General features: G+C 39.8%; 1 protein-coding gene across 6 annotated transcripts in view; it reads right to left on the reverse strand.

The window, feature by feature from the left end:
• myo9aa (myosin IXAa) overlaps positions 1 to 15,149 on the reverse strand; it is a 95,564-nt gene that overhangs the window by 61,829 nt on the left and 18,586 nt on the right. For all 6 annotated transcript variants that reach the window (XM_039607938.1, XM_039607942.1, XM_039607934.1 and 3 more), the window contains exon 2: positions 11,946 to 12,908. In XM_039607938.1, coding sequence (XP_039463872.1) covers positions 11,946 to 12,821 — 876 coding nt within the window. In that variant the 5' untranslated portion in view covers positions 12,822 to 12,908. The remainder of the gene's footprint in view (positions 1 to 11,945; positions 12,909 to 15,149) is intronic.

Below are 15,149 nucleotides of genomic sequence, written 5' to 3' on the forward strand. Positions count from 1 at the left end.
TGATTGGTAAAGAGCCTACAAAGTACAGACTAAAATGTTTTTCAAAAACTGAAGAAGTCACTTGGATGAGTGATGAAATGTTCCTTCCACTAAAAACACAACATCCAGATGAACAGAAATAACTTCCTGGGGTCTTCGAATGGACTAAATTGGTGCTGTGTTAGAGTAGAAAAATGCTAGTACAAGTACCATCCTTCTCACACAGATTCAAATCCATTTTTTATTTCCTTACACTACACTTGAATTATCAGTATTTGCCTAATAAACCCTTTTAAAGGACTACACTTGCACTGCGAATCTATATGCATACTGCTACCTGTTTTGTAGATTATTCCTGGGAAAAACAATACAGGCTGTCTCAAGTGAGGTATTCAAGGGCCAGTTAATCTTCAACTACAGCTTGACAGATTTCTATTGCTGTGCGTGTTTGCACGAAAGACAACGTTGTACTCTCCAGGTGAGTCATTAGCCACAGCCAGGTCATATAGGTAAAGCTCTGTCTACACAGCTCACCACGTTGGAGCAAAGTCGAAACAGGTGGTCTTATCCACAACACGCCCATATGTAGGTCACATGTCAAGCATTAGCTACCCAGCGCTAGGCTAGGCCAAGATTGCAGGTGAGGGGAGTGACTTAGCACAATCACTACGGTAAAGCTAGGGCACATGGTCAGTGCAGAAAAGAGGTCAATCCAATTAGTTAGATCTCAGAGACACAAACATCAGGACTCAATCCAATCCCGTGCCAGTCCTAGAATGTCCATCCCCTTTCAAGTGTCCAGGCTTATATTATGAAGTTACTTTGTTATTATGACTATGTTAATAGCATCTGACTCACAGCACACAAAGTCATATCTTTTAGTTCAACCAGGGTGTGTCCCATTTTACCATTTGCTTGTAACATATACACTTATAACTTAAAAATGAATCCGTATGTGCACTGCTGACTTAAAAATTCAGTGCAAATTTAGAAATCAGCCGTTTGTGCATTTGGGGACCTATGTTATGGGGGTGGGGTGGGGGGTGGTTGTGCAACAACAGACCAAGTGAAATCCTTGTTTGCATGACAGAAAATAAGGAGCAACAAGTGTGCATCCACATGAAAGGAAAAAGTCAGTGTATCAGTGTACCAAGAAGCTGTATTTCTCAGTCTACATCCCTTAATCATTTAAGCCTGGGGTCAGTGAGCAGGAGTCATGAGGAGAACCAAATCTCCACACTTACTAAAGGCACCGCAACACCTCTTCAGAGCCTTTGTTTGGGAGAGTTAATGAGTCATTCACATTACCACAGGCCACTTTCCCAGAGTACAACAATTTATTCTTAGCCTGACAGTGACATTTATCTTCTTACTGGGATGGGCCAAGGAGATACACAGACCGCTACTGTAGTTCTGGGCCAAGACAGGAAGATGGGGACCCAGAATAAGGAAGATGATGATTTCCCTGTGCATTTCCTGCAATGATGCAATGATAATTTATCATGCACCCAAAAGTCACATCTTATCTTTGCTTAAACTTTAATGCACCTTTGTATCAAAGCCAAAAGAGTTGCCTTCTTGCCATTTAGAGAAATAAATTAATTGGACTTTCCTCAATTTGGCACACACTAAGCTAAAATACCAGAAAATATGCAGTGCAGGACGTGTCTGGCCAGCATGATCCTTCCATGACTCCGGAGTGACATCCCTCAAGTTTTCTGCTGCGTTCCAGATGTGTGCAGTGCTGAGTTTCATTACACCACATCTGGACACGTGGGAAGCGCGATGACCACAAGCCACAGAAATCACGAGAATCCTGCAGCAGAGAGGTCACCTGCGAGAATTTATGTAACTGAAGTGAGGAGTGGAGCGCTGCTTCTCAATCTTTATGTAAGAGATTTCCCTGATACTCACTGAAATAGGTGGTGCCCCAGAATCTGCTTTTGTAATTTGGAAGGTATGCTAAGATTCACTATTATGGTATGACCTGAATAAACAACATCTAGGTGGCTACAGGCCAACAAAGTCTCAGCAACAAAAGGAAGCACACAGATCCTGTATCCTAGGAGGTTTTTGTTTTGTTTTGGGATTTTTTGGGGGAACCAGAAGAAATAAAACAGGCACTTTAAATCAATTCTTACCATATTCTCACACCTGACAATGTGCATCACCATTTCCTAGAGTCTTTGATTGTCCAAACAACCATTAAAGACCTCAAAATACACAATGACTGTGTCTGGCAGTGTGACTATTACGTCAAACAGAATAAAGCCTTTTCTGTCCATCGATATATACACGTGTGACACACTGATGCAGGTGTAGTCAGGACAGCAGAACAGCTGGAAAGTCTCATAGCAGGTGCTGACTGTGGTGTGTGAGTGTGTGCGTGGTCGACGAAGCACCTGCAAACTCTGGCAAACCGCAGCATAAATAAAGAGGCTGTGTGGGACACAAACAGGCACTTTGTTGGGCTGCTGCAGACGTCTGCTGCTGATGAGTGACTAGATGGGTCAAAAAGTGTAATGAGAGAGAAGGCATGACAGTGGGCAACACTACAAATGCCCTAAAAAATATAAAAAATAAAAATGTAGTTTACTATCCATAATCTAGTACAGATATATTTACATCTGCACCTCTATAACAATCAGCAGATCTAAATGGATGATGGGTAAAAAGTTCAATCTCAACTTTTGTTTTGTTTTGGTCCAGCACAAATAACACTAAGAAGTCAAACAAATCACTGTGAGCCCTTTGTAACTGATGTGCTTCTACCAAACCTCTCTGTAACCTCAGGCCTCACGCTGCTACAGCCAGAGTGAGAAGCAGTATCTTTTTTGTGCACACAAGTTGACAAAGCAGGAACGGTATGTACTCCTCTTATCCCAGCCACTAGTAGCAGTCCTGGTGTATACAGTTTCAGGGAAAAATAGGAGCTTGGCACCAGGATGGTGAGATAAACACAAAGTGAAATGTAACAGCTGGAGCTGTTGGCATTCATTGTCCTGCTGAGCAAAAAATCTGCTGTAATAAAGTCTGTGGTTTCTGATTACCGGTTTTCATGTTAAATTTCACTCCACAAAACTAGCTGAAGTAGTAACTTATAAGCACAGATCCCAAAAAATGATAGAATATAGTGCAACTCACTGCTGCTGCTTCAGTTAACGTAAACCTTATAAAGTCGAGGGAATTTCCTTAAAAGTTTCCTTGTTTAGTGATGTTTTAGAAAAACATCACTAAACAAGTGCATCCCCACTGTTTGTCGTTTTCATGCCACAGAAAAACTCATACTATATATAGCAAAAAAAAATGGGGGTTAGCCCGTTGCTAGGTTGTTTCCAGGCAACATGATGGAGTCATAATATCTGTCATAGATAGGAACCTTCAGGGGCAGAAGAAGTACCTGTGTGGAGTTGACGGCCAAAGAAACAAACACAGATGGATATTCTCTATATCATCGTAAAATGCAATGCAAAAAATCCTGAAAGAAATGACTGATTATTAAAAGGGGGAAAAAATTGAAAGACATTAATTTTCTTTTAATTTTAAAACAAATAAGTCATTAATTGTTGCTTTTAATTACTTGGTATAACATTTTGTCATTTTAGGCAACAGTTTGGTCCTACCAAAATGATTCAAGTCAAATTTTACTCTTGTCTCACTGACTGAAGAAAAACTGTTTCTATGTAAACATGGGAACATGAAAATGTCTTGATAAGTTTTTTTGTCTATACATCTGTTCACATAAAAATAATTATATGTATATATGAGATGTGTTACATTTTCAGAGTTTCTTTTGCTTTCATCAGTGCTGATATTTGGGCTGATTTAATATTGATCAAAATAAATAATGAGTCTCAATTAATTAACACATCTACTCTAACAAAACCTTGAAATGTAGAAATTTCAGATATTCAAAATTCTTCTAAACCTACCATACTGACTAATGACAAAAAGAAGTGGACAAAAATTTATAGATTTGAAAAATACAGCCTTTTCTCCAATATCACACTTAAACTTTAAAACCCACTAAAGATTTGTTCCACTAACTTCTCAGATGACAAAATGTGAATTGTAACGTAACGTGGATATGAGATATTTCCTGAGAAGTTGGTGTTATGAGATGACAATTAGAAAGATTACAGAGGGCGGAGGAAGGATGTGATCGTTCTCGTCCTCTGGACGAGATAAGAAAAATATCTTATTAAGTAGTGCAGGTAATCTGTCCACCTTTATTATTTTATACACGCAATCAAAGATAATTGAGACACTGAGAACACCCACATGATCCAGAAAAGATGACAGAAAAAGTTTACTGATTTGAGATGATTGCAAACATGATGTGCGATGAATCCCACACCATTGGAAAAACCAAAAAGACATGAACTTACTGTTTGACAACTTTAACTAAAGTCCAGTGAGTATCAGTTGAAAAACACCTTACATGTTACTCGATCAGGAATGCAGCCTGTGAGCCAATCCCACTGTATAAGCAACCAAACTGGCCAGTATTACACTGTTGACCCTCGTTTAACCTGAATAAAACACACGGCACTGTAACTTTATACTTAACAGCGGGATACTGCACATGAATGGCGCTCAATCATTCCCATTTCTCTTCTTTTTTTCCCCACCTTCACAGTCTGAAGAAAACAACATTTTCAGGGCACAGTAAATCTCACTCAACCCCGCCCAGTTTAGGAGAAGCTGTAATACATACTAATCTACTCGGTATTAGTGGGGGCTCTGGGAAGATTGCATTAAATATGCGAGTGCAGAAGTGTACTGAGGTAGCAGTAAAAGAGATGCTGAGCGGTAAAACTGTTGACCTGGGATGACTCACAGTGGGGTTGTTTCTTTTGGCCGGGAACACAGAGGAGCACAACGGGAGCTCCTGCACTCACTTGTCCAGAGAGGTCTGGCAAAACCAGCAGCAGTGCCCTGGAGCTCAGGCGCCTTAAAGTGCCCCTGAAGCACTTTACTTGCATACACACCATTAGCTGTGTTCCTTCAGTGATGCCCTGTGACATCTCCTTGGTCTCAGAGAGCTGATAACGCTCAGTCAGAGAGGGCAGTTTGAGGTAACCCCAGCACTTTCCCTCTTGACCCTCAGCAGACAGCTGAGCTCATATTAAACTCACTTTTTTCAAGTGCAAGTCAAATAACCATGACTCCTTGGTTCTTTCAGGCATTTACTCTCTGAAACTGAACTGCTGCCTTGTATCAATATCATGAAAAGACCAATCATAGATCCAATTTGCTTTACTGTATAAACATTGTACAGGTATCCTTCAAATTTTTTAAAAAGTCCATTCTTAAGAGGACGTGACAGAGATGGAACATGTGGAAACCATAAGGAAAAAGACATAAACAGTAATATGCTGAAACAGTTAAAAAGCAATAATACTGTTTAACTGGAGGTGTTAAGCCTATCTGACATTTTTATACCTACTTCAGACACCACTCCCCTAAAGACCTGATAGGTTTACATTTGGATTAAAAGCTTGTTTGGCAGTTAAACAACAGATGACATTTGACCACCAGTAACCAACAGTACAACCAAAGTACAGATAATTTTTTGAAAAAGAAAAGAAAGAAAGGAAGATGGATCCTCAGCATACATCTACCCAGGATGCATTAGACACAAAAGCTGAGAGGAAAGGTAAAACTATTATGTAGCACTTGCTGACCTCAGTTTTGTGCACTAACCTATCATTACTGATGAGCACCCCTGAACAAATGTAGAACAAGCAGACAAGAGCTAATGGACTTTAATATAATGCTTCACCTTCACACAGAGCAAATCATGTAACACTGAATTTGTAAAACAGATCAAAACTTCCATACCATACACAGTGCCACCATGGAGACAAAGAGGAAGACACACCAAACTATTTCAAACAGCAAATTCCTATAGGCGAGTAAACAGGCTTACTGTCAACTCGGTCATGGCGCAAGAAGGTAAAAAACGTCAGGAATGACAGACAGCAGATAAGCACAAAATCAACACTAGGTGAAGCATTTGTCCCATTTCATGCATGCTTGTATTCATCTTCAGTCTTTCGGGTCAAATGAAGTCCAAAGCTGTCGAGGGGAGTGTGAGTAAAATCCATTTATTCCCCCTTCAACGTCTAACCGAAATTTGAAGGCTGTCATAGCTCTAACTGCCTTCATTTTAAAGGTTATATACGATGAACCAAAACACAAGCTGTCTTTATCCAACCGGAATAACATGAAAACACACTCTGTGAGGACATCTCCTTCTCAGTTGTATTAATTGAAACAGTTGAGGGACAGAGCTTGTCATGATCTTAACACATAACCGCAGCTGCTGGCTGGTTTCCAGACCGACCCCCTTTGTAAGCGATATCCTGTATCACGAGTTTAAAAAAGAAAATGAAAAAAATATCTCTCTAGCTCGGGGTGGTTTTGTCCTTCAACTGACAGTCAGTAGAAAATGTCTGTGTGCTCTGCCTTGTATAGTATTCATTTACTTTAGGGTGATGCCTCACCACTGTCCTGGACTTTTAAATTAGTCATTCCTAAATGACCTGGCCCAAGTGTGAGGGGAAATAACTACGTTGTTACTTTTGTCAGAGTAAAGTTACCAGAGCGAAAGTTACCACCACTAAAAAACACACTGAAAGGAAATTAAAGTCGCTCACCGGCAAACACTTTGTTCTTACTTGATGGTGTGTAAACCTGTGATCTGTGTTAGTAAAGCATACTATACTGCTCATACATGCAATCATACACGTCACCACTCTGAATTGCCATAATCCACCACATTATCTTAGATTAGTATTTGACAAACCACCACGTGTGGTCCCACATAACACAACAAAGTGCTGATCATTTTATTTTTCCATTGTTATTTTTCAAATCATTAGACTCTATTAAAAAAATTTTCCACTTGAATTTGCTTGTTTGGTGTTTCTTAAACCTAAATTCTGATTACCACTGGCATGACATGAGAAAAACTGGATTTCCCTCCATACCAGCTTAAACCAGAATCATTATAATGGAGACATTTGGCAGTCACAAAATCCTGAACTGAGGTCTGTGGAAACATTCTGTCACCACAAAGATTGTGGGAGCAGAGGGATAACTTCCAGGAGGAAAACAAAAAAAAAAACAACTTTTTATAATCTTATTTGGGGTAAAAGCAGCAAATGTTTTAAAAGCTTTTTAATCAAATTTTATTGTTGAGTCTACACATGAAGTTAATTTAGGTTACTACCTCAAAATAGATGCTCAACAAAGAGCTGCTGAGTGTCAAGAAAAAGGCTTCCAGAAGACTCTGTTAAAATTTTCTAAACACATTACCAAAACTGCAAATTATCCATCACGTATTTGGGAGTGTGAAGGAAAGGTCAGTCAAGAAATTGAAAGAATAATCAAAAGAGGTTAGGTGTGCAACTAAAAATACCTAAAATGCAACCCAACTTCCAAAGAGATGTAGCCTTTTACAGCCGGTCTCAAGGAGAGATGAGGAGCAGATGCAGTGGCGCTCCTGAAGAAGCACAGACTGATAACACTGCCTGTTGGTTTGGTGGTTAAGGTAAACGTCAAGTTTATGTTCAAAATTCTTTACATTAAGCTGATAGCACATTAACACCAACAGAAGTTAAAACTCTAACATGGATTTTATTTCCACGACAAAAAAAATAATCATGTGCTAGTGTTTTTTCTTAAAAGACAAGCTTAAAAGAAATGAGACAAATTATCCCTTTGAGGCGACTTTGTTTGATGTTCCTTCCGCCCTTCCTTCAGCCTCTTTGCAGTAGCGCCGCACCTACAGTCTCTGCATTAATCACCAGCATGCAGATATGCAATCTTACTGTGCAAACAATTAAAGGCTGCTCCTCTGCACTTAAAACTATTCACTCACGTTGCCGTGTTGTGGATTAACTCAACATGCTTACACATTAACCCCAGAGTCGCACAAATGAATGGCATTCCTCAGAGCTGCCTTGCTTAAACCCAGGGTAATGAATGTGGTGTAGAGCTACTTGTTGAATGATTTGTTGTTTTGCTCGTCACCTTTGAAGTTGGCTTCTAATCTACTACTGTCAATTTGACTTCGCTTTGATAGTGATTGAAACAAATTACCATGTGGGGAGAAACTTTAAAAATACGCACAATGCTTAACAAATTTATTCGACCACCACCCAAAATAAGGTTTATGCCACAGCAGGCTTAGATTAAGAGTAATGCTAATTACAAAACTATTTTTATGTTTATGTAATGGTTCATCTAACAGCATGCGCAAGCACTTTAATCAAAATTGTCTTGCTATAATGATCCACTGTATCTATACATGTACCCGATGTGTGCGATTATAAATTATTATAATTATTATAAACCTCAATTTTGATTTTTTGTTGTTCATCCTCCACTTACATTTGTTTCATGTGTCACGTTCGGGGTACATCACCTGTACGTAAGGGTCACCAAAATTGAATTTTGTCAAAGCCGGCACCGAACACGGCATCAAGAATCTGAAAGAGTCCCGCAGGCCTCATATTTTTAATGCTAAAATTTAATTGCTATTGTTTTTCATGATTTTCAAATTTACCTTTTTACAAAACAAGCTGAAAAAAAAAAAAAAAAAAGCAAAGCGCATAAATATCTTTTGATTAACTTGTCAATCTACAGTTATTAACAGAAACATCAATATTATGCTTCGTCAATTTCTGACTTCCTTCTAAATTTCTAAAAATATAAGCATTTTCTTGTTTTTATGATACATGACCTAATGTATTTGTCAAGCACTGTATAAAGAGGGGTCATAAGTTGTTTGACAGACAATTTAACACGGTCATGCAGTCAAGCTGGTTATACTGCGATGAGGAAATACTAAAACATGTCAGGAAACACTCCTCTGAACATTGTGAGTGTAAACAGCAGGTGATCAGGTAATGTGACAATGAGTAATACAACCTCTCATTAAATACAACTACAGCAGGGCTCGCAAAATTTCAAAATCCCTGGTAGCCCTTCGGGCAGGGACTCTTCAGTTTTTGGTAGCCCAAAATAAATTTAAGTAGCCCGAATAAAAAAGGGAGCAATTTTTTTATGTTTTGTTTCCTGTTTTGTTTCCGTTACAATATTAAATTTAATGTATAATATTGTAACGGAAACAAAACATTAATTATAAAATTGTTGAAACACAAATTACAACATTGTATAAAAATTACAATCATCAACTCAAATACTTGGATCTAATTGAACAGAAATTTCTATGAACTTGTAAGAACTGTGTAGAACATGAATCAGTCTGTGTCAGATCCTGAATTTGAAATTTCCACTGAAGTCACGGGTAAGAGGCAAGTGGAACCAAGATCGAGGCCATTTGCTTTTTGAAGTTTGCAAAGACTGCTAAATTTTGCCAATGGTAGTTCACTCTTTGCAACACAGTACGCTGTTCTAAACAGATTTTTCAGGTTGATTTTTAGTATGTTATTTGCAGACTGAGCAATAATGCATTTCTTGCATTTCTCATGGGTTCTAATGGGGGCCTTTCTTAAAATTACTGGTCCCAGTAACAAAGGCGCTTGTCGACTCAGAAATCGAGGGAAACCAACAACACACCCGGCAGAACATTATGTTATTTACACGGGTGCACATAAGTGGTCGCATGTGAGCATTCGCTGTCAAAATAAAAAAGACGCGCACCAGATAAGAAGTTGCAACGCGTTTTGCGTCCATATAAAAGGCACTGTTTTTGTCCGCTAGAGTGGGATTTTCACGGCACATTCTGCACCAAATCTCTGTGCGTTCATCATTTGTTTGAAGCCAGCTCACCTCCTACAACCACTTTTCAGAGAATACGCGCTTCTTTTGTGGTTCGGACGCCTTCTGACATTTCTTTGGAGGTGGAGGAACACCAAAGTAATTGCTTAAAGGAGCTTCTTCGACATCTTTAAGAGTTCTAAACAAATGTTTGTCCTCCTCCAGAAAATCTTATGTACGCAAACACGCGTTGCAACTTCTTATCTTATGCGCGTTAATTATTTTGACAGTGAATGCGCACCTGCGGAGCACTTATGTGCAGCCCTGGTTATTTAGCTTGTCATATTGCAGCCACAGAAATTCTTTTGTCCATGAAACCATAAAGCTGCACTTTCTTTTTCCCTCATAGTCTCATTTGTCATAACTTTTCCGTTTTGTGGCAAGCTTTTCTTTGGCTGTCCTTTCTTCACCCTGACCTGTCTTATTTGGCTCAGCAGAACTAAAATATATATCCTGCTGCTTTTACACACGCACTCACATAACGCTGAGCGATTCTCTGCGCGATCAACCTCTCACATGTTTAAGCTTGCTGCGGGAGATTTCACTTGTCATGTTCGCATAGTAAGCTAACGATTGATAAGACGATGTCAGAGGAATTGGTGCGCAAATTATCGTCACTCACCAATCAGTACTGCCGCTCTCTATACACAGTTCGCGCGATTGCAAAGTGAAAGCAAAAAACAAGAGCAAATTCAAACGCGATTTCAATATGTCACATAGTGACAGTGGCTCACCGATGCCAATGACATAATTACCCAGCTACATGTCCGAAAGAATGCAAAAGCATTGACATATATTTGTCCTTCCTATAGCCCGACGGGCAGGGCAGAGATAGATTTTGGTAGCCCGACTGGAAAAATCGCTAGCCCCGGGACGTCGGGCTAGCGATTTTGCGAGCCCTGTACAGACTAGAAACATGGTGCATACAGATGAAGGGTGTTATACAACTTTTTAGGAATTTAGATAATGTTGAGAGATATGTTAACTGTGTGCAGTTGTGAACTTGTCAAAGACTATTGAATGGTATGCATTGCATAACAGTGGCGTATCCCTCAAGAAGAAAAAGAGTACAATGCCTTTCTATGTCTTAAGTGACATAATTGTGTCCTTCTTAACCTTTGGCTGGGCCTCTACCTTGAAACAATAAATCCAGTGTGCTGGTCAAAAGAAAGAAAGAAAGAAAAATCAAAAACTGCAACTGTAGCACTGATAGGCTACTGACTGTTTGCAGATAGAGCTCCTCTGTGCACTATATAATCCCCACACAGCTGGACTAAATGTGCAATAAACCTCTGTATGAGGGCAGACACAACTACAGGCCAACCAGAAACAGTTGTGGCTAACCAGTGTTGTGTAACTGATGTTAAAAACCACAAAGAAACTCACATTCATTTCCAGCCATGTTGAGTATATGGGCAAAAATCAACAGGCCAACAGAATTTATTAAAAAAAAAAAAAAAAAAGTGGACATGGTAACCATTAAATATTACCTACAGACGTTCTTCTCCCAGTTTCAGCTAAAGTCAAAGTCAACCAGGCTGCTCTATTAACCAGAGCCATCAAGTTTTTAGGTGAGTAAAAGTGACGTTTTAAGTCATCAGTTCAAGGACAAGAGAATCTCGGAGAATCAATTTAAACTGCAAAGCTAACAGAGATATGATCCGGAGAGCTGGGGTCCGTATGCAAAACAGGTATTTAATAACACACTTCAACTGCAGTGTTATAGAAGCTTTTTTAAATAGTTTTATGACATAATCAAAAAAACTGTACCATGAAGTCTGATCTTCTAGGGTGGGGGGTCAAGTCTCAAATTATCCATTTTGCATTTCTTCTAGAAACCAGTTTTCTAGAAACCAATTTTAAGTATTACTGAAGTCAAATTGATGTTCATTATAACAAAATTCCCATATAGGAGTCCCGCAGCGTAAAATGGACAATAAAGCACGGTAAGCTTTAGGGTGTGGCTAGCTTGCAACTGAAAAACAATAAAGGTTTCTCAATTAGTTCCACCCCTTACATGTGATGTTTGGTTTCAAAAAAACAAAAATGGTGTCTGTCCAAAAATGCTAAACTCGAGGCTTTAAACAGAACTTAAACAAATGGGTGACAGCATTCCTGTTCCTCTTATGTATACATTGCATGACTGAAACTCAGTGACGGTATGTTTTGCTTACCTCCAATACCGGCCCCGCCCCCAAGATGATCTGCTCCACTCCACTAGCAAAACCCTTCTGACTGAGAGCAGTCAGATGATGAATGAGGAAGTTTGTGCTTTGCGTCTTCCCAGAGCCGCTCTCCCCAGATATAACAATGCATTGATTCCTCTGTCTCTGGAGCATGGCGTGGTAAGCCACATCCGCCACGGCGTAAATATGTGGCTCCAAATCTCCGAGTGTATGATTATCATACATCTTCACATACTTGGGGTTATAGATGGGCAGGAATTTAAAGGGATTAATGACGATGAGGATGCTTCCAACGTAAGTGTAGATCTTTTCCTGGCGGAAGCGCGAGCGCAGGTTGTCCAGCAGCGTGCGCTCGTTGAGCTCTGGCAGGCAGCACAGATCTGCGTGGTCACCCTGAGATTCAGGCTGTGGCAGCAGTCCACGCTCCATCAGGCGCCTGCGCTCCTCTGTGACCTGCAGCCACATCTGAAGGCTGCCGCCATAGTGAATCGAGCCATCCAGATTCTTCTCCCTTAGCAGGAAGCGGTAATCCTCTCCACCTGACAGCGGCCGGTGCTCTAGTGCGATACGGGGCCAGAGCATCATCCTCTGCACGGGACAGTCGTTGGGGTTCAGAATCCATTCTTCACCTCCAAATTCTTTCACCTCAGCCAGAACATAAAACTTGGAGCGGTCCAACTTGAGCCGTTCAATGACACGTTCAATGGCTTCAGCGGCTGTGGTGGTCTTGCGGGCGCTGATTGGGCAGTAGATTGTGCCTTCTGCCAGGGCGCCTGGGTAGATGCGCACGGTGAACTCTGAGTTCTCGAAGCGCTGCCGACGACCCAGGGTGCCCATGCCACCAACGCCATCACGAGCACTCATGGTGGAGCAGGAGTTCCCATTAGCAGCAGCCCGGCACTGGCATGTTCTTAACTGTGTAGGAGGATCCACCAATTCAAGACATTACCACTGCAAAAGAAAGAACAAAAGGTTAATCTAAAAAAATAACAACTTGATAGCTTGATCAGCCATTTTTTCTTCTAAATAAACAGCCAGACTTATTTATCAGGACAAAAGAAATGAAAAAATAAAAAAATAAACTTCTGTTCAACTCATCATAGCAGACTTAATCTAACATCAACGAGTACAAATTTATTTTTTTAAACTCCTGCAAGCTTTGAGAACGTCTCTGGGCTAAAACTGAAATGAACCTCCAGAAATCTAGTGAGTTAAGACCAGGCATTTCAGCGCAGCTCTCTGCAATCTGCCCGATTACAAAATCTGGCAGATTATGACACAAAGACCATGTGCTGTTATGTAATCTGCCAGTGGGCCAAATTATTTTCCTGGATCCTGACATGTATACTCATAGAAAGGACAGGCCATGAGGATCTACAGGATTACCATTAGCACACACCCACACTGTCGAGCACACACACATAAGCTCTCGCCAGCAGCTGCCATCCTCTTTACTCTATGCACAATCACGCCATTCACAAGTTCCCGCTTTAATACACAGCAGAGGGGCATCACGGGGCGAGCAGAGGCCACAGAGAGACGAGGACAGGAAAAGAGCTGGAATTAATGACCAAGCTGCTAAGCAAAGACCACACCTGATAGAATCAATGAACCTAAAGTTGCTCTTGAAAGGTCAAACATCCGTGTACTCTTATATAATAAAATTAAAGAAAACAGTAGCCCACATCAGCTTTTGAAACAAATGATAAGAGTTCATATGAACTGCACTGCGTTCAGGTACAATCAAGCATTGCAAAAATACAGTGATAGGATGTAATGTCTGCTTTTAAAAAACAAAACAGAGCGCTGGAGGCAAACTGTGGATTTTTGTTCATGTTCAGACTTACAGTAAACAAACCTCAGTATTACTTGGCAAATATCATTTATACCATACAAGACTGAAATTTAAAAAAATTAATTAAGAACAAGGGAGACAGATTTTTTTGGGTTATGTGTGTCTACCAACCACATCTGAAGCCTTTATTGCACTCATCTAACCATGGCAACATTACAGTCTTGTGTGTCATCACACCCACACCCATCCACACCCACACACACCCAAATATTAATTCATAAAAGCAGTTTACATATAGAATGTTATTTAATAAAATTGGTAATATGTTCATCTAAAATTCGACATCCCAGGAATATTCATGTAGCTTGATAGTAAACTGAATGTGTCCAGACTCATAATATAAAGACTTGGAAAGAATCAAAGCTGATTTAACTGTTACAGTGGTCACAATCTGTTTTTCGCCTTATGAATTACGTTGCTGAATAAAGGTCAAAGAAGCTTCTTTGTTACTTAAAAACAGGACAATTATCCCATTTTGACAACAAAATGTCACCACTTGACCATTTATGTCAGGATTAGCACATGAATTCTCAAAAACAAAAACAAACATGGATCTTAATTTGAATTATCAAATGAATCAACTCATTCCTGTCAGATTCCAAACTGTACAGAAATTCCCTTTAGGTGCTCCTGATTCATAACAATACTAAGAAAGGAAAGCATGGAATACCTGGCAACAAACCCCAAAAATGTGATGCTTCCAAGTACAACCTGTGTTGAGATTAAAAATGGCCTAAATCCAAAAACCCCCCCCAAAAAACACAATTTTTTTTCTTGCAGCTGTTTTTAGGAAGGTTTAAAAGATTAAACTTACAGAATTGTCACTCCAAGAGGTCATTAACACCGCCCGAAGGATCACTGGCTGCCCTCTCCCCACGCTGGAAGATCTACACAATACCGTCTTAAAAAAGCTCAGAAAATTATAAAAGATACCTCACACCCTGGCCACTCCCTGTCTGAACTGTTGCCCTCGGGCAGACTGTACAGAGCAATCAGTGTAAGGACAAATAGACTCAAACACAACTTTTACCCAACCTCAATAACATGTCTGAATGCTACTACTGAAAAAAAATGTCCATCACACCACACTTGTTTTTATTTATATTTTTATATTTTTATGCATGATGCACTGATCGGAGACCACTTTTAATTTCGTTGTACCTGCGACAATGACAATAAAGACTTTCTGATTCTGATCCTACCAATAGCACCCAGACATTTATTTTTCAGTATTCTATCACGCAAACATTGACTCATGTTTGACCATATGTGAATTAATATCAATACATTTTATGAGATATCCGTCATAAACTATCTTGTTTTCCTTAGAGGAATCA

This window comes from Oreochromis aureus, linkage group 1 (genome assembly GCF_013358895.1).
Source record: "Oreochromis aureus strain Israel breed Guangdong linkage group 1, ZZ_aureus, whole genome shotgun sequence".
Lineage (NCBI taxonomy): Eukaryota > Metazoa > Chordata > Actinopteri > Cichliformes > Cichlidae > Oreochromis > Oreochromis aureus.